This window comes from Hyperolius riggenbachi, chromosome 5 (genome assembly GCF_040937935.1).
Source record: "Hyperolius riggenbachi isolate aHypRig1 chromosome 5, aHypRig1.pri, whole genome shotgun sequence".
NCBI lineage: Eukaryota > Metazoa > Chordata > Amphibia > Anura > Hyperoliidae > Hyperolius > Hyperolius riggenbachi.
The window spans coordinates 308,271,199-308,297,631 of NC_090650.1; the positions used below are offsets into that span (position 1 = coordinate 308,271,199).

Consider the following 26,433-nt stretch of genomic DNA (forward strand, 5'->3'; position numbering starts at 1 on the left):
CATCAGATAGATTCCTGTCAGATTCAACTTGACAGGCATCTGACAGAAATCTATCTGATGGTCAAATCTGCTGCAAATCTGTAAATGTATGGCCACCTTTAGATCCAATGCAGCTCTATGGGCCATTGATCTGCTGCCAGCAGCATATCGACCTAGATTTTCCATCCTGTCAGATAGATCAAATTGATCAAAATCGGCTGCAAACCGAATTGATAGAATCGATTTCTGATCGATCGATGGCTGAAATCGACCAGTGTATGGGCCCCTTAAGTCAGTTAAGGAGAGATAAATCATGAGTTAAGATATTTAAGGAAATAATTTGTGAGTTAATAAGAAAGTTGAGATACTAGTAATTCAACAGAAAAGCTTGGTGAATCTGCCCCAATATTTGCTAAGGCACTGGTGCTATAAATAATCTGGTCAATGATATGCATTAGTCAAAAACTGATAGAACAGAGAACCCCCATGTAAATGAGCCAAAACATTACAGAATGGAAAAAATGAGTAGTTCGGGTAATTTTCACTTACAAAATAAAAAAATTAGTAATGTTTACTTACAAAATTAAAAATGTGTACAACTGCATCCTGTATGTGCTTATGTGCATTGTCCATAGACTGGTATGAATTGTGTGAAAATGCATAGCTCTGTGTAATAATGCAGCACTGCACCATGCTGGACAGGCGTGGTCCATACTACAAAAGTCTATGCATGTTATATGTTCTTATACATCGCACACCATCTGTGGTGCAATAAAACAGACAATAATACACATAGTGTGAACAAGCCCTCAGGGGTTCAGAATGAGCATTTGCATGCATGTATCACCTACATGCTCACACCTCGTGAATGGCAAATGAAGCTTTGGCGATATAGGGGTAATAAAAAGATATCAGAATTTCACAATACAGCGCCACCCGTGAGTCCACATCCGCCTTATGTTTTTTTGTTTTTTTTTATTCTGCTGTGAAGGATGAATGATAATTCAAATAGAAGTCTGCATATTCCTTTGCTACTGATAGTGCTACAAATGAGTACACAGGGAATCCTTTCCTGGCTGTAGCGGTCTGCTAAAAACCCCAAACTGTGGGCTCTAGTTACCCCTTCCCACTCTCCCTCATTTATAGCACATGTGGGAACAAAATGGCAATATGTGAACCACTGTCCAGTACTCAAAAAATCAGGTAAAAGTGAACCATGACATTTCAGATATACACACACCTGTGACTCCTGTGGGACGTTATACACCTCGGCATCTAGTAATACTGTGCAGGCACTGAATGGCAGGGATTGATTGGCCAGAGTCCTTGCTGCTCTGTAGTGGACACGCAAGACTTCTTGTTCATTAGACACAATGAGCTTCTCCTAAAACACACAAACATAACATTGAAAAAATGTACTACAGAACAACCTTTGCCAAGGCACACAAACTAAAGCTAGGTGCACAAGTGATAATGGTTGTCTGACAGGGATTGTGAATTCATCGCTTGGGCAACAGTTTGGTTCCTGATGCTGTTCTGCTACTATGGCGGGGGGTGGGAAGACAGGGACGCCGATCGGCACATGAGGGAGTTGGAGGGGTAATGAGGGAGATCAAACGAGCTGGGCCGCGTTCTGCTGAGATGATCTGGAAGGCTGGATCTCTCACCAATGCATAAAGTAGGGTGGGGGGCTGCTGTTTACACTAAGATCACAGAAGCAGAAACGGTCTTTAGTCTTTTATCTATTGTGGAAACAAACCTTAAAATGGCATTCATTTGTAATCTCTTAAAGTGAACCAGTCATAAGGATCAGTAATAATCAGAATCTGAAAGCAAACCTGAAGCAAAAAAAATCCTCATGATATAATGTACTGCATGTGTAGTACGGATAATGAATAGAACATTAGTAACAAAGAAAAGAGTTTCATGTTTATTTTTAGTTATATAGTTTTTTTTTTATAACATTGCATCATTCTGTCATATTTGCAGTTTACAAACCACACTCTGTATTTTAAGATATAAAACAGCACAGAGTTAATGACCCTTAACACTTTCTATACTGGAAAGCAATGAGACTATTTTCTTTGCTACTAATGGTTTATTTCTTAGCTGTACTACACATACCATTCATTATTTCATAAGCTTATTTTCGCTTCAGATATGCTTTTAAATTGAAAATCCTCTAGCACAAAAGTCTTTCCTGCCACTAAAATGTATTGCCTTTTCAATTTTTAGCGCAAGTCAGAAGTAAATTGTAGTTCCTAATAGGTAATAACCTGATTAATTACAAGACTAGTCTTCTAGGGTACACACGTTGGATGCAGTGGGTCCCCTAGAAATAATGCACGGCATGCTGTGCATTTGGCTGTATAGTGTACAGGTTAAGGACTCTGCCACTGACAAGAGAGCAGGGTACGAACCTCAGCTCTGTCCAGTAAGCCAGCACCTATTAAGTGAGGAGACCTTGAGCAAGACTCTCCAACACGGCTACTGCCTATACAGTGCGCCCTAGTCGCTGCAACTCTGGCTCTTTGAGTCCGCCAGGTGAAAAGCGCCATATAAATATTCTGTGGGCCAGATTTATCAAGCGTGTCCGAGACAAAATATTAGTAGGTTTTTAGAAATCTGTGCAGAACTGTCTCAGGCATCTTAAGAAATCATTAGATAGTGCAGATTCCTTCTAAAACTGTTGTATAATAGGAGGAGCTAGGAAGGTCTCTCAGACAGTGCAGTGTATGAGGGGAATTGCAGTTGCTGAGGTAACCAACACATCTGCTGTATTGATAGCAGCAGGCTCTGAGGAGGAATTCAGCAGGGGGGAGGAGCACATCGCAAATCATATCTAGCCTGCACTCTGCAATCATGTCTAAAGGGGCCCATACACTCAGCCGATTTTCTGGCCGACCGATCGATCGCAAATCGGTTGGCCAATCGACCGATCGATGGCCGATTTCGATCGATTTCGATGGATTTCCATCGAACTGGCAGGGTGGAAAATTTAGGTCGATCTGATGAGATTGCTTATCAGTTTGCATTGGCCTTAATGGAAATCTGATGGGAAAAAAATGCCATCAGATCGAATTTCAATAGATTTCAAACTGAAATATATTGGAATTCTATCCTGGTAAAAAATGTTCTAAAAACGCATCAGATAGATCATCAGATGCATTTCTTATCTATCTGCTGCTAATCTGACGAGTGTATGGGCACCTTAACCTGCAGTTCTACATCTGTAGAACTGCTTTCAAGCCACTTCTTATTCTGCGCCAGTTTAGGGATGGATTTGTACTTCTCTTAACTGTAGTGCAGCTCTAGAAATCCACGCTAAACTGCCATTACTAGGATTTAAGAAGGTTCTTATTATCATGCAGAACTGTTCTCCCTGCTGGTTAGAACAGATTAATTTAAGAAAAAAGAACAGTAATGCATTGATAAATCTCCCCGTGTCTTGTCTGTTACTGGACAACGTGCACATTTACAGTAGGTGAAGCATGCTTTCATTGTCCTGCATGATTCACATATGGCCGCACCACACGTCTAACATGCGATGCAACTTTTTCCACACAGTTGTGATGCTTTGTTTTATGTAACATTAGCTCTGTTTTAAAGGGACTCCGAGCAGTGCGGAAACTATGGAAAGATGCATATCATTTTAAAGCTCTCTTTCTCCTCTTTCCAATGATATATAAACCGCCGCCCTGCGCCTTTTAGTTTTCGTGATTTTCGCGATTGAAATTGCCGCGGCCGCGATTGCAATTGCGGAAATAGAGAAAATAGAGAAAACTAAAAGGCGTAGAGCGACGATTTAGGTGTCGTCAGAAAGAGGAGAAAGAGAGCTTTAAAATGATATCCATCTTTCCATAGTTACATTGTATTACACAGGGCGACTTTTTCTCAAAGTCAGAAGCTCCATTCAGCACAAAAAGTCGGACTGTGTAATACAATGTAACTATGGAAAGATGGATATCATTTTAAAGCTCTCTTTCTCCTCTTTCTGACGACACCTAAATCGTCTCTCTACGCCTTTTAGTTTTCTTTATTTTCGCGATTGAAAGGCGTAGGGCGGCGGTTTATATATCATTGGAAAGAGGAGAAAGAGAGCTTTAAAGAGTAACTGTCAGGCTGCAGAAGCTAATTTAAACCTCTATTCTCCTGTGTTAAACAGTTTAGACAGAAGCCAAAAAGGCATTACTAAAGATAAAAATCTCTCTTACATTTGATGTGTGCTTATCAGCAAAGCTAAGCTCCTAAGGAGGACGCAAGCCGCATTCCATACTGCAAAGCATTCTGGGGCCCTCCCCTCGGCTGCTAAGGAGAAGACGGGATCAAGTTTCAGCAGCTTCTAACTCAGTCCAGCCACAGCACAGATAAATCTCAGGGCAGAGTACACTGCAGGAGTCCGCTATTGTTCCTAGCCACATGGCTCATTAATATTCACTGCACACTGTGTTATTCTGTACCAGCTCCTCTGTGATCAGGAAGCAGGCAGGACATGACGGCACATTTGGCTTCACAAACATGGAACCTGCCATGGGCTGTCAGGAGCATCATTCTCTGCATATACTATATAAAAATTCTGTGAAATCCAAACATGGACAGTGAAATGCATATGTAATGTAAGTACAGCCAATCTTTAGCTACTGATCTATGTGTTTATTTTCTCTGAGACCTTATACCTAACAGCTCCTCTTTAAAATGATATGCATCTTTCCATAGTTTCCGCACTGCTCGGAGTCCCTTTAAAAGGGGAAAAACCAGCTGTACAGTGCATAAGCCTCTTTAATTATTCATCAATGCGTCATTATCGCTCCTACCAAAGTTTTCAGCAAATGACTCACTCTTTCAATGCTGTGCTGCAAGCGGAGCTTCATACGTACAACTTCCTGTTGTCGAAAGAGGTCTTTGAGAGGCTCCAAGAGAGATGGAGGCGGCGTAATCTGCAAAAAACAATTAGATTTTTGATGAAGAGCTTTAGAAGAGACAATTTTAAATCAAACACAAGAACATAAGCTTCTAAACCTAATAAAATGAAGAAGAAAAATGCCTGGACTGGGACTACCTTTACCTGTGGTAAAATAAATAAATGGTCGAAATTGTATGCATATCAAAGAGGATATGCATAAAGTCATACAGCAGAAATGGCATAAAGACTTGGTTTACAATAACATAACAAAACTGTAAAAACAACAATACTGCATATATCTATTATGCTCAAGCTATATAACCAGGGTTCACTGGTTCAAAAGAGAAAAAGAGGAATAATTAGAAATGTAGGAATAGTGGACATCCACCGCCTGCATGGCTTCATAAATAGATGAAGCTAATAAGTGAATGTGTAATGCTGGGAATACACTGAGATTTTTTGGCAGATAGATGGTTCGATAGATAATTTCCGACATGTCCGATCTGATTTTCGATCGTTTTCTCATAGAAGTGAATGGAAATCGAATGGAAAAACGATTGGACATTAAAACTGATGAAAAATCTCATTGTGTATTCCTAGTATAAGAGATTAGCCTATAATTTAGCTTTTGGGGAAGAAACTGCCCAAATCTTATCACATTTTGCACGGGCCCCTCTGAATTGCTACACCGCTTTTCACAAAGGAAGGACTAGATTTACTGCCCTGATCAGGTCATTACAAGAGAAAACCATAGCAGTGATCCAACATTTAGTAAACAGCTTGCGAGCTATGTTTAATACCTTAAAGGGCAACTGAACAGACCCTGAGCAAGCATGCAGCAGATCAGGCGTTCCTGACATTGTCAGATCTGACAAAATTAGCTGCATGCTTGTTTCTGGTGTGACACTACTGCGGCCAAATAGACCAGCAGGGTTGACAGGTAACTGGTATTGCTTAAAAGGACATAAATATGGCAGCCTCCATCTTCTTTTCACTTCAGTTGTCCTTTAAAGAACAAGTGACACCCATGCTAAAAATAAAAAACAAGTGTCAGCGCCAAGGCAGAAGGCGACCGCAGCCGAGAAGGACAATGTCCAAAAGTCCACACAAGCAATGAATATATAAAGTCAGCGCAGGTCTATAGTAATACAGCTTTCATCATTTTTTGGTATACAGGATCTTCGAACAAAAGGGTAAAGAAGCAAGGCTTACCAGATTCCAACAACCCACATTATAAGGTTGTAAACGAGTTTGATAGGTGGTCCGCAGAACTTTCAAATGGTGTCGTTTCACCAGCGATGTTGCACACTACAGATTCCTCCGGAATATAGTAGATATCCTGAGATCGCAGAGACTCACCAAAGGGGAGTCCAGTAGGATAGTGACATGAAAGAGATGTACGGCACATCTAAGTGTAAACCGTCTTTATTACATAACAAGTAAAACAATTAAAAACAAAGATAAAGGAAAACTCACATACGGGGCCCGTGCACTGGGAACCCCGAAAAAGTAGCGCGCATAAAATGGTCAATAGAAGACCTCAAATAAAATGGTGCCGCCTGCCGCCTTTCCGACCGGTTTCGCAATCTTGCGTCATCATCTGACCTGATCCCCTGATGACGCAAGATTGCGAAACCGGTCGGGAAGGCGGCAGCATTTTATTTGAGGTCTTCTATTGACCATTTTATGCGCGCTACTTTTTCGGGGTTCCCAGTGCACGGGCCCCGTATGTGAGTTTTCCTTTATCTTTGTTTTTAATTGTTTTACTTGTTATGTAATAAAGACGGTTTACACTTAGATGTGCCGTACATCTCTTTCATGTCACTATCCTACTGGACTCCCCCTTGGTGAGTCTCTGCGATCTCAGGATATCTACTATATTCCGGAGGAATCTGTAGTGTGCAACATCGCTGGTGAAACGACACCATTTGAAAGTTCTGCGGACCACCTATCAAACTCGTTTACAACCTTATAATGTGGGTTGTTGGAATCTGGTAAGCCTTGCTTCTTTACCCTTTTGTTCGAAGATCCTGTATACCAAAAAATGATGAAAGCTGTATTACTATAGACCTGCGCTGAAGTGACACCCATGCTAACCTAGAAATAAAAAAAACACACATATACAAGTAGACAAATACTAGTTCTACTCACATAACAGATGCATCGCACTGTCCACGTTATGATTCCTGTGAACTTTATAAAGGAAAAGCAGAGAATCCTATTCTAGGCAGTTTTCATCTTTGTTTCCCCCCTCACTTTTTTTTTTCTCCCCTTGCTAATTGAGTATTCGTTACCTGCCCCTCTCTCAGTCTTCAGACACTCCCACTGAGGTCTATACTAGGAAGTGCACTGTCCTATGTCATTAGAAGGAGGGGAACTAAAGAAGAGGAATATACAGTATTATACATAGAAAGACCCCCAGCATGCAACTGTTTGGCAATGGCACTTAAAGGGCTAGTGCTCCTAAGGTATGTGATACCTCCAAACCATAACAGCAGAAAAAGTTTTGAAAGTTTTGAATGCAGGATTAGCATCTTTATCACTTAATACAGTTGCTGTTGAAATTTGAATTTATATGGCGACAATCCCGCTTTAAGCATAATATGTTTAGTATACTTGCCAGTCAATGCACCAGGAAATATACGCAAACATAATGTAGGGTCACATACCACTGGGCATCCCATATAGTCATTCATACATTTTACCACTTGTTTTGAGTATAGATTAATATCTGTGCAGGCCCACACCAAGTGAAAAAACGTGCTGGTTGCAGTGATACATTTGGGGCAGTGGGAAGAGCCCTAAGTTTAAATTTCATTAGGCATACTGGGGTTCTGTATGCTCTATAAAGTACATATATAGTAAGTGGTCAGGTTTATGAGGAGAGACCTTAATAACGTTCTCCAAGGTCTCATCCCAATCCTCAACAGACAGCTCCCCTACATCAGCTTTGAACGTTAACCTTCGAGACCGAGCTTTGTACAGCACATTATTATTATTATTTATTAGATTTATATAGCGCCAACATATTACGCAGCACTGTACAATACATACGAATACAGACAATGATAACAGGGGTGACCAACAGCACAATACAGGTAATAGACAATAGATACAACAATACAGGTAATAAAACAAGCAATAACATACACAACATATCACAGCACAGAGATTAATGGTTTAGAGGAAGGGCCAGAGATTATCTTGTGAACATCTGAACTTTCTGGTTGCGCTGGGATGTTGTCAAACTGTCCATAGAGGGCATGCTTGAGTTGTAGGTACCTGAATGTCGTGTGTGGTAGATTATAGTAGGAGGAAAGCTGAGCAAAGGATTTAATTCTCCTGTTTTGTAGGATCTGTTGTATGAAGTGTATTCCTCTATCTAACCAATACTTAAATTCTGGGATATTCATAAACTCCCCGAGGTTAGCATTCTCCCATAATGCCACCTGATTGGTATCTAAAAGAAGAAGTTTATGAGAACTGTCCCATACCTTAATAATCTGTTGTAGTGTACCAGGTAGGGATCTAACGTTTGATATACCGCTGACCCCTTTGAGTATATTATAAAGCAGGTCAATGTGATCAAACGGCAAGGGAAAAAAGAGGGGACCCTGCAGCAGTGGTTTATCGTCCTGAAGCCCTGCGCATTGGTGTGATAAATGAGCCACTAAATGATAAAGGTAACAATTGGGGAGGGCTTTGCTCCCTACATCTTTAGGGCATTGCAAGGTTGAGAACGCCAGATGAATGCGTTGTTTAGCCCAGAGAAATTGTGTTAGGGAGGCATTGAGTTTGGTAAGGGTTGAAGGTGGCAAAAAAATGGGAGAATGCCAAACTACTTAGAGTATCTTGAGGAGCACAATCACTTTAAAAATATTATCCACTGTATACCTCAATCAACTTTAGCAATATTTCTAATTGTCATATGGACACTACTCCCTGGAACTTCATACACTAAGTCACTTTGAATCCCCACCTTCCAGGAGGGACATATTTGCTACTATTATATCACCAATTCCCATCAATCCAATTGTGCAATATAGATTTTTTAATTCCTATGAATTTTACTGACATTTTAGCTATTTGAAGGAGTTAATATCCCCTTATCAACCTTAGGTTGATTTTTATCATTAATCAGTTAAAGACTTTTTAATTTTATCAGCGCAGTCTGTTGCATATCTTTTTTTGCTCTAAATACGAGGAATTGGGATCCCTCAACAGTACTAGCAGCTCTTGGTGCAGGCGCAACACTACTTGACTATAACACTTTAAAAATACTGTCTCTCCCCACCACACTAAAGGTGAATACTCACCTGAAGATGGACCAGGGAACCTCACAGTGATCCTTCCCGACGAATGAGGCTCCCCGATCCATCTTCCTACCCGTGGGAACAAGAGATGTCACGGGACGGGCGCAAACGAAAAGTCAATAAATGAGCATTTGATAGTTGAACAGAATGAGCATGACAAACTGGAAGAACACTGCAAAATAAAGCATATCTTTCTGTTTCGATGCCCACAGATGGGATGAAAAGAGCCAGATCCAGCAAGTGATCAATCGTTCCCTGACTGGAAATTGATCATGCAGTGGTGATCAATATACCACCTTGTCCCACTCAATTAGATCTAAGCACAAATGTAACTGAGAATTGATTGAGCCACTGTCTCACTAATGACAATGCAATAACACAGCTGTGCTGCCATCCATGGTCACCTGCTTTAGGTACTGCTGCATCCTATCACCCTTTTCACAGATAAACTATATGAAACTAGTCCATTCATTAATGGGATATGCTGGAATTAACAGACTACAGACTTTATCTGCTGGCCACCTCCTCTTCCCAGGAAGGTCCGATTTCATATCCAGGGTGCCTTGATCACCAGCATAGAAGTGAAGTGGGTAGTCAGTAAACGGGTAGTGGGACTGTCAATTAATGCTACTCCCATACCTTACCATAAATTTCAAGTACTGGAAGGAGCAGTACAGGCAGACATATTTAAAAAAAAAAAAGTCATAGCATCTTCACTGCTGCGACTGCAATGTTGGTGGACAAGAGTCCCAGTAAAGAAAGGAGTAGTGGCAATTAGTAGGAACTTGCCTGGTGAGGTATACCCATGTCTCCTTACAGGAGTATATATTGGGATGGGGGCGGGCATACTACTTCACTTCTCTCACCAAACTTCACTGGTTTTAAAATAAATATAATTTTATGCCATATTTATGATAGCATGCATGTGTAAGTTCTACTTGTAGTGACAAAGCATGTCTGTAGTGACAAAGCATGAACTTCACACTCCAAAGATAAATGCAGCCATAGAAAAACCATTTCAAAGAAAACTGAACCTGCTTTTATGATGCATTATAATGTACAGTGTTTACCACTGCATTTACTGAAACCCAAACTTAAAGTAAGTAAGAACATGCAGCGTTTTCAAAAACACAACATAATTTATTGCAAAAGCAATAATACACGCATTATGGAATCAATTACAATTATGCATTTTATAGACATTCACTTGGTTTATGATTTTTGGGTGTAGTTTGAGTGGCATATGGAGGCTATTTTTATTTTCTTTGAAACAGCACCAGTTGCATGGCAGCCATGCTGATCTGGCATCATGTCATTAGGGTCATTTTTATACTTGGTGTGGTGGGATTTTAAATGATCACACCACAGCCGAAACGTTGCACCATGCATTATGGCTGCGGTGCAACAAAAAAAGTAATCTGTTGTGCATACTTTGCCTCCCCTCTCTGGGGTTACCGCGCCAACGCAGATGTTACTCTTGTGGTGACGGGACCTACCACAAAAACACTGTGCTGCGTACAGTGTGAAAGTCCCAAAGGACTATCACTACTTCTGCAGCAGGATACAGCGGACGGTGCAAAGCAGTAGGTGTAAAAGGAGCCTTAGAGACACAGGATCCATAGAACAACCAGGCAATTTGCGCTATATAAATGGAAATAAATATGCCAGTCTCCACATCCCTCTCACTTCAGGTTTCCTCAAATATACGGGTTTAAAGGACACCTGAAGTGCGAGGGATATGGAGGCTGCCATATTTATTTTCTTGTTAAACAATACCAGTTGCCCGGCAGCCCTGCTGATCTATTTGGCTGCAGTAGGGAAAGATTTACACCAGAAACAAGCATACAGCTAATCTTGTCAGATCTGACATTAATGTCAGAAACACCTGATCTGCTGCATGCTTGTTCAGGGTCTATGGCTAAAAGTATTAGAGGAAGAGGATCAGCAGGGCAGCGAGGCATGGTTTAAAAGGTAATACATATGGCAGCCTCTGTATACTTGCAGGACCATGGAAGGGACCCAGAGGAAGCCAAGGGACCTTGCGGACTACAGGGAGCTGGAGGAAGCCCCAGGTAAGTCCAGATTCTATTTATTTTCTGTGTTCAGGGTCCCTTTAAAGACACAACAAATGTGCCTTAAAGGGCAACTGAAGTGACAGGTATATGGAGGCTGCCATATGTATTTCCTTTTAATGCACATTGCCTGGCTACCCTGTTGATCCTTTGCCTCTAATACTTTTAGCCATAGACCCTGAACAAGCATGCAGCAGATCAAGTGTTTCTGACATTATTGTCAGATCTGAGAGGATTAGCTTGTTTCTAGTGTGATTCAGACACTACTGCAGCCAAATAAATCAACAGGCCTGCCAGGCAACTGGTATTGTTTAGGAGATAAATATGGCAGCCTCTAAATCTCTCCCACTTCAGTTTTCCTATAAAACACATGTAGGTATAGTTGAAGAAACCTGAAGTGAGAGGGATATAGAGACTGGCATATGCATTTCCATTGAAATATCACAAACGGCCTAGTTTTTTTTTTTGATTCCTGTGTCTCTAAGACTCTTTTTACACTTACTGCTTTGCGCCGCATCAAGTCACAAAAGTAGTGTTAGCCCTATGGGGCTTTCACACTACGCAGTACAGTGTTTTGCGGTGGGGTCCATCACCAAAAAAGTAACATCTGCGTTGGTGCAGTAACCCCAGAAAGGAGGCAAAGTATGCCTAACTGATTATTTATTTTGTTGCACCACGGCTTTAACGTGTGATGCAACTTTTTGGCTACGGTGTGATCATTTAAAATCCCACCACACCAAGTATAAAAATGACCCTAATACTTTTAGCCATAGACACTGAACAAGCATGCAGATCAGATCTTCCTGAAGTCTGGCAAGATTAGCCACATGCTTGCTTTAGGTGTGTGATCAGACATGATGATCAGCTGGGCTGCCAGGCAACTGGTGCTGTTTAAAAGGACATAAATGTAGCAGCCTCCATATGCCTCTAACTTCAGGTTTCCTTTAGAGCATACATGTCAAACTCTGGCCCGTGGGCCAAATATGGCCCTCAGAGCCATCAAATTGGGCCCTCAGGTGGTTTCCCCACTTTGCATTATGTTTGGCCCTCTTAGGACCACCAGAAAAGGTATATTGGAGGGTAAGCCCTAGATCACCAGGAAAGCCATATAGGGAAGGGGAAAGCACTGGGTACCAGGGAACTGTATAGGAGAGGGAGGAGGGGCCACTAGACTTCAGGGAACTGTATAGGAGAAAAAGGGTGCCACTAGACACCAGAGAACTGTATAAGGGAGGGATGGAGGACCACTAAACATCAGGGAATTTGTATAGGGGAGGGAGGGAGAACCACTTAACACCAGAGAACTGTATAGATGAGGGAGCAGGGCCACTAGACACCAGGGAAGTGTATAGGGGAAGAAGGGGGCCACTAGACACCATAGAACTGTATAAGGGAGGGATGGAGGACCACTAAACATCAGGGAATTTGTATAGGGGAAGGAGGGAGAACCACTTAACACCAGAGAACTGTATAGATGAGGGAGCAGGGCCACTAGACACCAGGGAAGTGTATAGGGGAAGGAGGGAGGCACTCAACACTAGGGAACTGTATAGGGGATGGAGGGGGCTATTAGACACTAGGGAACTTTACTGTATAAGGGAGAGAGGGGGCCACAAGACATTGATGTTTGACACCCTTGCTTTAGAGCAAGGTGATACAAACAGGTAAAAGAGGCCGAGGCACACTGGCCAGCGATTTGCACAGCTGTACGCTGTGTTTGCATTTTGAAAAACACTTTCTTAATCATTTGAATGAGAATGATTTTGCTGCAATTTGTAAATGAGAAAGCGTTTTTTTTCCCCAAAACGCAAATGCAGCGCAAACGCTTCCCAGTGTGCCTCAGCTCTAGAACTGCTGCACAAACACTGAGTTCAAGATCCCTTACATGAAACATCAGTTTACAGACAAATATACCATGCTGCCTAATCATTTTGTAATTTGCTAATACAAAGTATTGTAGATGTTACAACTTTTGAATACCAGTAAAAATGAATACTAAACTTTTGGAAACCATAGCAACAGGGCAGGATACGCCTATGATCACACTATACATAAGAGCAGACAGTTTTCAGTAGCAGACATGTAGACTGTTAACTATAAGATAATATCACACATGTCTGTGTCAGTTGTGTCCATTGTGGTCAAAGATCACAAAGCTCATCCTGCACGACGTTTCTGGTCATCACACAAAACACAGACATGTCATGGATAGAAATGTTATAAAATGCTATCTATGACATGTCCGTTACAATAGACACCAGTGAATGAGGGTGGACACAGCAGATCATACATCAGAGTGGGAACCTAACCTTAAAGGAAACCAGAAACCATTAATAAAAGTTTTATACATACCTGGGCTTCCTCCAGCCCCATCCGCATGGATCGCTCCCATACCGCCGTCCTCAGCCTTCTCCAGCTCCGGTACCGGGTCCCGTAACTTCAGCCAGTCACGGCCAGTCTACACAAGAAAAGTGCGCACTCTATGTATCTCTCCGGCAGCTGCTGCACTTCTCTTGCACAGACTGTCCGTGACTGGCTGAAGTTAATAAAACTTATTTTTTACACTATTCATTTAAATATTATTTAGTCAGTGTTTGCCCATTGTAAAATCTTTCCTATCCCTTCTTTACATTCTGAAATGTATCACTGGTGGTGACATCTTTAGTTCTGCCAGGTGGTCAGTACAGAATGTTCGTTACTGAACGTTCTATGCACAGAGGTATACTGGTTGCTTGGCAGTTGGAAAAAGATGTTATTTCTCACAATGCAATACGGTTCACAGACAGCTAGCTGTCAGGACCATGGTAATGGTACCACCTCAATATCAGCCATAAAGACTCCTTTGATGATCTATTTGAGAAAAGGTTAAGATTTCTCGCATGAAAGGCAGTATCAGCTACAGACTGGTATGAAGTTCAATCCTTAATTTAAGTTCCTCTTTAAGATTTGTGATCAGGACATTCCTGAATAGACACGGACACTGGCTCAGGGCATACTTAGAAGACTGCAGATATTGGGAAGTAAAATTTGAATTATTCATGTGCAATTGTGATTTGTGTGTGAGGTACAGAAGTGTGAATGGGCCCTCAATCTATTTAACAATGTGAGAAAACCAACTTACTGTAGGTATGCAGAGCTTGCTGAAGGGATTTCCATCTAGAAGGTAAGTGCCATTGAAAGTCACATACTCATCGTAGTACTGGGGGGCTTGAGGGATAACACTACAAAGCATCTTTCGCCTTTCTTCTACTTTTCGCCTTATATGAAGATATTCAAAATAAGGATTTGCCCTTTCGGACTGATATGGCTGAATGTCCTCCAGTTTCAAGGAATCTACAACTGCGGCTAAAGATTGCTGAGTCTTTTCTTTTGCCTGCTGTATTGAAGGATTGATAAGACCAGGCTGAGGCACACGGGGCATCTTTCTTTTACGTGGATGATGGACTTGAACCTCTTCATCCTCACTTAGCCGTATCCTTCCTCTCAACGAAATAGAGGTTTCATTACATTCCTTATCTGAAGTGTGAGAGAAGGCTGCCTGCACCTGCTTATTCTGATTTGCCAGCATGTTAGCGCGATTTCTTGTAATTCTTTGAGGAATTTCTTGTGGTTCTGATTTTACCTCTGCATTTTCTTCTGCCTCCATCTTAATCGTCTGGCTAAATTTCTGTATCTCTTCTTGTACTGAAGAAGCTTGATTCTCTGATGACATGTCAGATTTCCGCAAAGATGTGTCCTTGGTAGTGCCAGACCGAGTGACTGGGGAAGGTGTGCTTTCCTTAAGTGATTCTGGTGTTCCATTTGCTTTTTCCAAATCACCTTCGCCTCTTCTGTTACTTGGCGGTGATGCAAGATTTTCTGTAATTGGTTTTGTTTCTTTAGGTGTATTAGTGTCCTCATCACATTTATCTGCTGGAGAAGAGTCTTTTGTTGGAGTGGAGTTTTGTGTACATTTATTTAACAAGTTATTAGGCACCTGCACGTCCACAGTGCTTTGTAATCTTTCCACTATACAGTCTGAGAGAACAATTTTTAGCCTGTCAACATGGAGAGGATTTTCTTGAGGTGAAGCAGAGGTTACAGAGGTCTTCTCAATTTCTGGAAGCTTGGGTTCAGCTTCTTTCAGATCGTTTCCTTTGACACAATTGGAGTTGGCACCTGTGGAAGTCTGTTCTTCCTTCCCAATGCTGGATATCAAACTTGGAAGCCCTGTAGTTTTTGGGGAAGTATTTGGATCTGAAGACGGTGCATCTATATCTGTACTACAGGATGCGACAGGAGGCAAACCGCTTGCTTCAGGAGGACTAGATTTGGTGATTTCTTGTTTGAGTGACAGAAGATCCTGTACTTTGCTGTCTGCATCACCAAGGGTGACAGGCTCCTGCTCTGAACAAACAGATTTACCAGGTTCTGACTCTGAAGATATTAGTAAATTAGAGCTACCTTGGTCAGTGCTACTTACAACAGGCGTTGCTTCAGGAATGGGCAGGGTCTCTTGGATCAACACATTTGAATCTTCAATAGGTTTATTAAAAGTTAATGATTTCTTGCTACTTGAATGAAGATTATAAAAGCTGCCATGGAAATCTTTCTCTTCTAGCTTTGGAGACATACAGCTGCTAGGCACTGCTGGAGCAGCTGATGGTGTTTCTTGTAAAGTGCTTTCGAGTACTATTGGTGAGGGCCTAATTTGTTCCACTAAAGCAGCTGGCATGCTGCACCGTCTTACTTCTACAACTGGCCTGCATTCACTGATTGCCAATTTAGTATCTTCTACAGAAACTGACCTGAGATACCCTGGTAGAAGTCTATTTGTCACAGGTGCTTTAACACGGTCAGGTAGCTCAGAAAGGCTGTCAACTTCCTTGTCGTGTATAGCTGGTGATTTAGCAGTTGAAAAGAAAGGAGATTGTGACATTTGAGAATCTGAACCTTCAAGTGCAAAGTCAGAATCATACTCAATTACAGGCCTTGGCGTGGTCACAGTAGCATGACAAGAGTCCTCAGAACTGGCAACTGAAATCATAGATATTGATCGAGAACTTAGACCAGTTTTTTCACTCTCTGACCGAGGAGACCTAGCTAAGCTATTGTTATCTAAAATTAAAAGAGTCTTGCCAGGATAAGCCACATTTTTTCCATCTACTGATTGTGATCTACAACTTGTGGCATCCTTTAGCATTTTCTCTTTTGGACCAGAGTCTGACATCTCAGAACTTTTCGATCTCATCAGTTCTTTGTTTTTGGACGGTGTTACTGAATGTCTCTGCTTTTCTTTCTCCTTAATTTTATTGATATCAGTGCTGTTTCGATGTCTTAGCCTTTCCTTTTCTTTTTGTTTTATTTTTTCTTTATGCTTTTTGTGCCACTGTTCAATTTCTAAGTCTTTTAAACTTAACATTCGTTCAAAACTAGTTTGCATTAGGTCATCATTCACCAGTCTTTTTTCTTTTGGTCTGGCATCTTTCAGTGGTGGTAACTTGAGTTTAGTCTTCTCTGGTTCAGCTTCTTTAGGTTTTATTTTCAATATATTTGTTTGTGTTTTGTCTTTATGTTTGTCTCTCTCTTTATACCTATCAATATCCTTTTCCTTGTCTCTACGGTCTTTTTCTTTATATTCAACACTTTTCTGTTGCTCATCTCTGGATTTTTCTCTCACTACTGACAGTCGTTCATGCAATACTTTGTTATTTTCGGTGGTACTCTGTTTTCGGTCATCCGGACCATGCTTTACACTTGTTCCTGCAAAATGGTCTCCATCCTTAGCTTTATCCCTCTTTCGATAATCCCGTTCTTTGCGCTTTCCTTTATCTGATTTACTTGATTCCCAGTCTCTATCAGTTTGTTTTATTTTTTTATCAGCTGAAACTTTCTGCTCATTAAAATGCTTATCCTTCTCATTTCTCTCAAACTTCTTCTCAGATTTGTCTTTGGACTTTTCCTTTCCAGTTGAAACACTTCGAATTTTATCATTTTCCTTCTGTGTAGACTGCAAATGTGTTTTGCATTTTTCTGCATGGTCATGTATATCAGACTTTTCTCTTTCTGATTTGTGTTCTTTTGATTTCTTTTCTTTGTCTGTACATTTTTTATCCATTTTTTCAATGTCCTTTTCTTTAAGTGCCAGTCTTTTTTCAGACTTTTCTCTGACTTCCTTGAGAAGCTTTTCTGCATCTGTGTCCCTGTCATTATTTGTTGGTTCATCCTTAACAAGTGCATTGGTAGAGAAAACTTCAGAATCTTTCTCTGAAAAAAGTGCATCCTTCTCTTTTTTTATGCTCTCCTCGTGGTCATCTTTAGTGTTTTCTTTGTGATCCTGAATCTCTTTTACTTTCTCCTCTTTTGTTGGTGACTTTTCCAACTTTACCTTTTTTTCCGTTGCTGCGTTTTTGGATTCCATGTTCAAAAACTCTTCATCATTTTCATCACTCTTGAAAAAGTTTTCCTTCCAGAACTCTCTGTCAAATTCAATAGGTCTTTGTGTGTTTTTATTGTTCTCCCTATGTTTGCTTTTATCTTTTTCGGCATCTGGATCTTTTTTATTTTTTTCCCTTTCCCTTTCCTTATGCTTAACTTTGTGCTTTTTGATCACTTTGCCTTCTTTGTCTTTTTTTGCAACACAATCCGTTGTCTCAAAACAAGGGCTTTTTTCATCTTCTTTGCTTTTACTAGGAACTCTATCACCATACTCTACAAAGAAGTCTTTTACGTGCTTACTTTTTTCCTTATATTTGGAAAACGTTGTACTTGAGCTTTCCAGTGCGTACTCTGATTCAGCAATGTGGTCATAATGGAAGAGTTCTGCTTGTAATGATGACTCAGATCCACCAGGTGGCGAAATACACATTTTAGTGTTCTCTTGTTTTAAAGGTGTTGACTGCTTATCAACTAAAGTGTAAGTGTGCTTTGGAGATTTGCCAGGGGTAATTTGAAACAAGTGCAACGACCCTTCATCTTTTGTACACAAAGATTTCCTAAACACATCCTCATCTCTGGATTTCTCAATAGAATCTAAAGCAGAACTCATCACTATATTAACTACTTTTACATTTTCCTTCTTATCTTTCTCCTGTTTCAATTCCTTGTTTTCTTTGTTCTTGCTTTGATTCTTCACTTTTTTCTTGACTTTGCCCTTTTCCTTAAGTTCGTGTAAAACACTATACTCTTTTCGATGTCGGATGTCAGAATTTACGCTTTCGGATGCAAGGCTCACTTTTTCGTGAAGCAGGTCATCATCGGAACTGTCGGAACTTGTGAATAATGGTCGGGATGGTTTTGGTTTTCTATTTTTATATAGTTTTGGAAAATCAATCTTATCTTTCTTTACAAAAAAGTTATCACTTCCTTCAGCGTTTTCCTTTTTAATCTCGTTCCTGATAACGCGCTTCTCCTCCATCATCTTGCCAATTTCAGCATCATCCTCATCCTCATCGTCGTCGTCCTCACCCTCTTCATCATCTTTAAATTCATACTCATCGAGTCCTGAAGTACAAGAAGACCCTTTTGTAGCAACATGCTTAGATTCATTAATCAGAGACTCCTTGTCACCCTCTGAATCTAGATTTTCATCCACGCTGGAGAGGTTGGTAAACTGTGGCTCCTCTGAGTCTGTAAAATAAAACAAGTTTCAATTAAAATAAAATTCAATGAAACACTGAGAAGAAACAGTGGACTTAAAGCGGAATAAAACCCTGACATAATATTCAATAAAGTAGGTTTTCCTACTTTGTATATGCCATACGGTTACATACTACCCAACCGCCCCGATTTTGTCGGGATTCTCCCGCTGTGGGAGGCTTGATCCCCCCTCCCGCGATAGCCTGCCTGAGTCCCGGGCTGAGAAGTCAGGATGGGGAGCGGCAGAGCGATCATAGAAAACAGAGCAGTCACTGCGGGACTTCCTACACAGAAGTGAGCAATGACGTCAGTTACGAAGCCCGGGTGATTTGCTCTGCTCTTTGCAAAGTGGTGCCTGCTTCCCCATACATCTCCTGTTGAGTTCTGTCCTCCTCACTGTCTGCGCCTACCGGTAACTAATGTGACATGCGGGGTCCTCTGCCTGACTGTCACGCTCTAGCAGCGGTGCCCTCTGACCTTTCTCCCCCCTCTCTGCACAATCTCCGGAGGAGGGGATGGACACTGGCTGCAGAGACCTGCTGGAAGATAAGGCACAGGCAGAAGCTGGGCACACAGGATCATGTTACAGAGGACTGCTATCTCCTATCACGATCGTCTTCCCTCCGGCAACAGTGCTGTAAGGTCTGTGCCCTCCAGTCATAAATGATCCAAATACATTGCCATAGCTCCCCTCTTTGGGAGCCCTGTCCTTCTGTCCATCTTTCTTCCTCATTTGTCCCTCTTTCAGGACTTCGTCCCTCTTTCTGTGTAAATATATATATATATATATATATATATATATATATATATATATATATATATATATATATATATATATATATATATATATATATATATATATATTTCTCTACTAAAAATGTGATTGACTCTAAACTTTATTCCCATCCTTTAAATTGATATAGTACTAATTTTAAAATGTTAATATGACGGAAAATGAACCAGGATAGAAAGGACCAGTGTGGTTTGAATTATAAAACAAAATATTTTTCTTATGAAATCTTTATGGTATGCGTGACTAGGGGCGTGATTAGGGGTGTGGCAGGGCGTGGCTTAAGTGTCCCTCATTCTCATCTCAAAAAGTTGGGAGGTATGCTGTTATCATATTTGCTTTTGTGCATAAGTATTATTATTCATTTAGAAATTACAAGTTTCCAAAGTACACTTTTTTTGCTTTGAGAGCTGACTTTGCATTTTATTCATAACTGTTTTTTTTACATCTTGAAATATAAGCAGAAATACTTTCTGACTGTCTTTGTTTAGGAGACTCAGCAGTGTCAGAGAAGTGTTTGTTTACATTCCTCACTTGATACAATTGAACACAAGATCACATTAGCTCTAGTTCGGATTCGTCCAGCTTTCCCAGCTTGAGCTTTTCTGTCCTGTATTTAACCCTTTGAATGCTGTTCTAGTAAAAAAAATGCTGGTAGTATATAATATTCTGTAAATAATGTTTTAGAGCAAAGAAGAATTGCTGGGTTTCATTCTGCTTTAAAGCAAACCTTAAAGTGTACCCAAATTAAAAATACAAGATTTCAGAAATCAAATCAATTATCTAACTTGGCTGCCACCTGTATAACTCTAGGTATTAAAAGAGAAGGGCGAAAAGCATGCACTGAAATGCTCATAGGCTTGAATAAGTGTTTTATTTATCTTTGTATGTGTCAGAATAGTGCAACTAAATTAATAAAAAAAATGTTTGGTTTGGGTCTGCTTTAAGCAGGGAGAGGAGTAAAGGTTGGGTTGGTTACCTCAGTAGTTGAAAGCCTCTGGATGGTTCAGAGGCTTCTCAGATCTTCGCAGAAGCCCACCATTTCAGTACAGGGTTCATCTACATCTGGCTGTGCTCCCAGCCATGAATAAGCGAACCTACACTTGGTATGCACAAGTAAGGCTCTTGCATTATCAGTAGAACAAAGCAATTCATGCACAGATTCCTCTGCTGAGTGCTTTGTTCTAGTGGGCACTCGCAGACCTTATTTGGATATGCCCAGTCTGAGTGCACTCGTCCACGGCTGCGCTTGCAGCCAGAAGCAACCTATTTGACTCGCTTTCGTTGAATAGGTATAATTGTGCTGAAATGGTGAGTTATAGTATAATCCAGGAAGCCTCTGTAAAATCCAGTGGATTCACACTACTGAGGAATCTAACTTTTTTTTTTTAATAAGTCACTTCAGCCATCCTTTAAGCCACTGATACCATATATTCAAATGTATGCCTCACTAGGTAAGTGCATTTTCATAACTTGCAAACCTGTCACAGACAATGAATGGGTCAGCGTTGAGTTTTGACAAAAATCCATGCAGCAGTGTGTTATCACAATGCACTGCCGTATAACGCATAAGTTACAACGTCAGGCAGTGCAGTGTACATAGTTTTGATAACCTTGTTTACTTAATACCATACGTTTTGTTGAAATGCACACAGCAGCGCTTATAGTATGAACGAGGTCCTAGTCTCATGGTCTGTATATAGCTCTTGTACTGTATTTTTGCACATCTATCTAAATCTTTTGTTGTAGGGATGAGCTGACTCTCTTGCATATCACTTTCTGTGTATTACAGCATTAACCATTTGTGTGTGTACTGTTGACAATATTACTGATCATCTCATTTTAATTTAGTTTTATACACCGCTGGGCTCTTTTTACCCCCCTTTGTGCTTCTCACCCTCTTTTGGAGGGGGTTATTGACCTTTTGTGGTTTTGCCACACATAGTACCAGTGTGCTTTCCTAAGACAGCAACTGCATCCAGTATCTTCTGGACACCTGAGTGGAGTCAGGTTTGTGCATCTGCTTCAAGTGGTTGGTTTCCCCCTGGTAAAACCTAACTTCTTTGTGAGCAACACTTTTATTTCATCACATTTTTTTTCAATTTGGTGACATATTGCGCTATTTGGGCCCCCGTTGTCTCTGTATTTTCTTTTTAAGGCTTTCAGCCACCCCCTCTTCTAATTACAATGCCATTTCAGCCACCAGCATGCAATAAAATACTCAGAATAATGTTGACAGTACTTTTTCATCTACTTTTTAGTACTTTTTTTTATTGCAGAATGTCAAAGTTATTTTTAACAAAAGATGAAAAATAATCTCCTAGAAAAAAAAATTAGGAGAAAAAAGAACTGAATAAGGTCCTGTCCATGTATATGCTAAACAGATGCATTTGAAAAACTAGGACTTCGTTTTTACTACTATTACTTTTCTATATGATTACTTTATTTAAAGTTCTGCTTTACTCTACAACTCTGCATAATATTTAGCTGGATTTCCCACATTAATAACTACCTAATGAATATCAGCAAGAGAGGAGTACTGTCAAGTTTTCTAAGAACTGAAAGTTCTATGCACAGAGGGATATACTGCTTGCTTGGCAGTTGGAAAAAGCCATTACTTCCCGTAATGCAACAATGTTTACAGACAGCACACTGTCAGGACCATGGTCATGACATCACACGGTGGGAGGGGTTTCACCACAGTATCAGCCATACAGACACCCCCCCCCCCCCCCAATGATCTATTTGAGAAAAGGTTAACATCTCTCATGAGAAAGTGGGTACCAGACATTGATTGGAATGAAGTTCAATCCTTGGTTAAATATCCTCTAACCTTCTACTCAAAACTGTAGGGCAAAATAAAATGGTTTACATGCCACATACAGAAAAAGAGTAGGGCCTGTTTCCACTACATGCGGATTCTGGATGCAGAATGAACGCCTATAATAGCCACATCCAGAAATCTGGATGCAGAAAAACTGATGCAGAACTAGGCCCTAAAGGACACATTTAAGTTTTCCTTTAATATCCCAGGACAACTATAAAGCAGAAAATGAGTTCCAGCATACCTGCGTAACTTTCCTCATCATCAGAGAGTGGAATTTCTTGCTTCAGTAACTGCTGTAGCTCCACTGTCTCCGCCACATCAATTGGGCGAATACCATGCTTGTTAGCCTGGAATACATTGCCACCATTTCGAAGGAGCAGTTTAACGATCTGTAGTATTAAAATGACAAAAAAGGGTTAGGTTTAAAGAACATTTTATATTAAGAGAGAACATACATAAAGAGTAATATAGATGTACCTGAGTGCTCCTCAAAGCAATACAAATGGGTGCACACTTACTATGGGTAATCAACAACATGGAAGAGAAGTAAAGCACCTCATGGGGGATTTTTCATTCAGAATTTTATCTCTGGAGTTTCTCAGGTGTTGTATCCCCAACCTGTAGTATCAGCTCACCAACAATGCAGAACAAATGATTACTGTCTCAATGTGCATTATCTATCTATGCAGTCAATACAAACTGCTTGTGGGCAGGGGCGTTGCTAGCCCAAAAGATCGGTGGTACATGCCCCAGATGTCCCCCAGGCAGAGTCAAGCAGCAGTACTCATCGCCGGTCACTTGGTGTCCACATTCTGCAGACATCTCTTCTGGACTTCTCTCCCTAGTATCTGAAAAGGAATCAGAAGCTAGAGCTCCTAGCGTCTGATTCTCGAGGGTGGATGAAGGAGATGAGTAGTTCCTCACAATGTGATACTCTGCTGGCAGGGGGTAAGGGGGGGGGGGGGGGTCGGAGGGAGGAACAGTGAGGACACACAACAATGCATGCTTCCTAAGGAGGCTCCACAGCTTCCAGCAGGTCACCACAACACCCAGCATGCCCCATAGAGGCACCACAGCACCCAGTATTCCCCACAGCACCCAGCATGCTTTTTTTTTTTTTTTTTTTGCATTAATGGATAGGGGGATTCATCCAACATTTTGCTGAGCAGGCTTACTTAGACCGCTGTTAAAGTGGACATGAACTCTTGCACAGGACAGATGAACAACAGAGAAGTACACCCTGTATTTATTTATAAAAGTTTAGCCTGTCTAATTGCCCCTCATATGTCACTAATCACAAGTGTAATTTGATCTCTCCAGTGTCTGCTGACTCCCACTGCAGATAAGCTCATTTAAAAACACAGGATATTAACAATATAGCGGTTTCCATGAAGCAGGAAGTAGAAACACTGCAGATTTATTGTAGGATTTGTATCAGCTGTAACAAAGAAATGTGTTTCTTTAAAGGTTATTATGTTGCTGCTTTTCTTTTAGAGCTGAGAAGAAAGTTCGGAGTTCAGAACCACTTTAAGTTCAGGTAAATTTGGCTCCACCCATGACCACACCCACATTCTGGTGCATGGCCACACCTATTTTTTGGCTTGAGTGCCCAGGATCTCTTAGGATCCTTGCAACGACCCTGCTTGTGGGACCACTCTAGTCCAGTCCAAATCAAATGCTCAGAAATGACACTTTTCAACCCCTGACCTGGTCCCCTCCCCACAGAAAAATGTGAAATTCTGTGTCTCTTGGTCGCCAGGTCTATATGGCAAAGGGTAATACTTGTCTTAGCAAGATGGTACTGACTTCATAGCCACTATATTAGAAGATACAACCAAACCCACAGCAGAATAACTGGTAGACTACAGATGTGGTAATTATGCTTACACTAATAATAACCTACTCTGCTGCTTTGAAAATAGAGAGTGTAAAAAAACTGTGTAAAATGTTCCTGAACTGCTACGTCTGCAAATTTCTTTCTACAATTGCGCAAGCTGAGAATCTAGGTAAGATAAATGGGCCCTTACTTATTAAAATTTTCTCCAAAATTTTCTCCAAGGAGAAAATTTTCTAATATATATATATATATAAATATAAAACCTTTAAGCAGTTGGCAATTAAAAAAGTACAAAAAAGTGGGTCAAAAAGAAATTAACTTATTTTGTTACTGTCTTGGTTCCTGGGAACTTTAAAGGTGTTTTATTGGTTAAGTTTGAAAAAATATTTCCTAGAAGAAAAGGTAATAGGATATGGCCCATTGTTTTTGTGAGACCAGTAAAGGGGCCCATACACTTACAGATTTTCTCGCCGATATACAGCCAATTTGATCACTGTCATCGAATCGGCTGTGAAATCATTGCGCAAACGCTGACCGAACGATCGATTTCCGTCCGAAATCGATCGTTCCCGGCGATTCGTCGTTCCTGTCTGTGCGGAAGATTTTGCTCGATTGCTGGCGGGTTGGGAGTGCGTCCATAGCGGCGTTCGAATGCCCGACGACCGACGCTAGCGGCAATACATTACCTGATCCGGCCGGCGCGAGTCCCCGCTGCTTCTTCTCCATGCTGGGCTCGTCCGGCAGGCTTCACTTCTTCCTGTCCTGCAGGAAGTTTAAACAGTAGAGCGCCCTCTACTGTTTAAACTTCCCCGGACAGGAAGTACAGTGAAGCTGGAGCCCAGAGCGGAGAAGAAGACAGCGGAGACCGGGGGACTCACGCCGGCTGGATCAGGTAATGTATGTGGGGGACCGAGGGGCGGCATCAGCTTCACAGATGGTGAATCGATTTCATGCTGAAATCGATTTACAATCTGTTCGCAACAAAGGCAGCCATACGATCCCTCTCTGATCAGATTCGATCAGAGAGGGATCTATCTGTTGGTCGATCTGATGGCAAATCGACCAGTGTATGGCCACCTTAAGATATTCCATTAGGACAGATAAATTGAAAGAAATGTATAGATTGGCACACATCACAAGAGATTCCCTTACACTGGTGGTACATCAGTGGTGGTGGTGAGAATGTAGCTGCTAATAGGCATTCACCACTAAAAAAGCCCCAGGATATGATATAGAAAATAGATTCGGTAGCTATAATCAGTTAAAATAATTCTTTACATTTTCCTTGCTTTCAATGTTTTTAAAAAAGTGCTACCAATAAAAATTGTGCTGACAACTGGATCTTTGGTATTGAAAACACTTTATATCACTGAATGATTTTAATGAACCATTTAGAAGCCTTTTCACATCTTTTGCCATGCAAACAATAAGCGACTAATCCCAGACAAGTGCTGGTCTATGAAGATACTGTAGTACAGCCATGCTTGAAGGTGACGTATACACAGCTATTGGGAAGGACTCACTACCATTTCAGTGACAGCTGTGTAAAAAGACCTTTTTAAAGTTTTATATAAAAAGCAAGCTGTGACATACAAAAAAATAAAAAAAAAGGGAAATAAAAATATTCACTTCTCTGTGACCACTGCTAACGGCATCATGGAGAGGGGTGTCATCATCCAGACCCTGGGTATTCACATCAGCACCCGCTGCAATCAGGACTTTAGCAACTTCATAAGACCCCATATTGCAGGCTTCATGCAGAGGTGTCCATCCTGCAGACAAAGACATCAAACATGAAGCTGCAATGTTACTGCAAGAAAAGTATTTAGTCTGCAATACACTATCAAACATAAGCTTTCACTGTGACAACCTAGAGTGTCATTGTAGGTATACTCAGCTGTGCTTAAAAGCAAACCTTAAAAATGAACTCCATTAAAAATAATATAATAAAAAAGTGCTGCATTTTTACAAGAATTATGTATACATTTTTTAGTCAGTGTTTGCTCATTGTAAAATCTTTCCTCTCTCTGATTTACATTCAGACATGTATTACATGGTGTCATTTTTACTGCTGGCAGGTGATGTCACTGGAGAT

The 26,433-nt window shown here is 40.9% G+C and overlaps 1 protein-coding gene across 7 annotated transcripts in view; it reads right to left on the reverse strand.

The window, feature by feature from the left end:
* The window catches only part of ANKRD12 (ankyrin repeat domain 12), a 234,739-nt gene that overhangs the window by 14,211 nt on the left and 194,095 nt on the right, over positions 1–26,433 (reverse strand). For all 7 annotated transcript variants that reach the window (XM_068237176.1, XM_068237179.1, XM_068237175.1 and 4 more), the window contains 5 exons: positions 25,968–26,110; positions 22,743–22,890; positions 14,389–18,875; positions 4,818–4,916; positions 1,220–1,363 (listed from right to left, as the gene is read on the reverse strand). In XM_068237176.1, the coding sequence (XP_068093277.1) occupies positions 1,220–1,363; positions 4,818–4,916; positions 14,389–18,875; positions 22,743–22,890; positions 25,968–26,110 (5,021 nt within the window). The remainder of the gene's footprint in view (positions 1–1,219; positions 1,364–4,817; positions 4,917–14,388; positions 18,876–22,742; positions 22,891–25,967; positions 26,111–26,433) is intronic.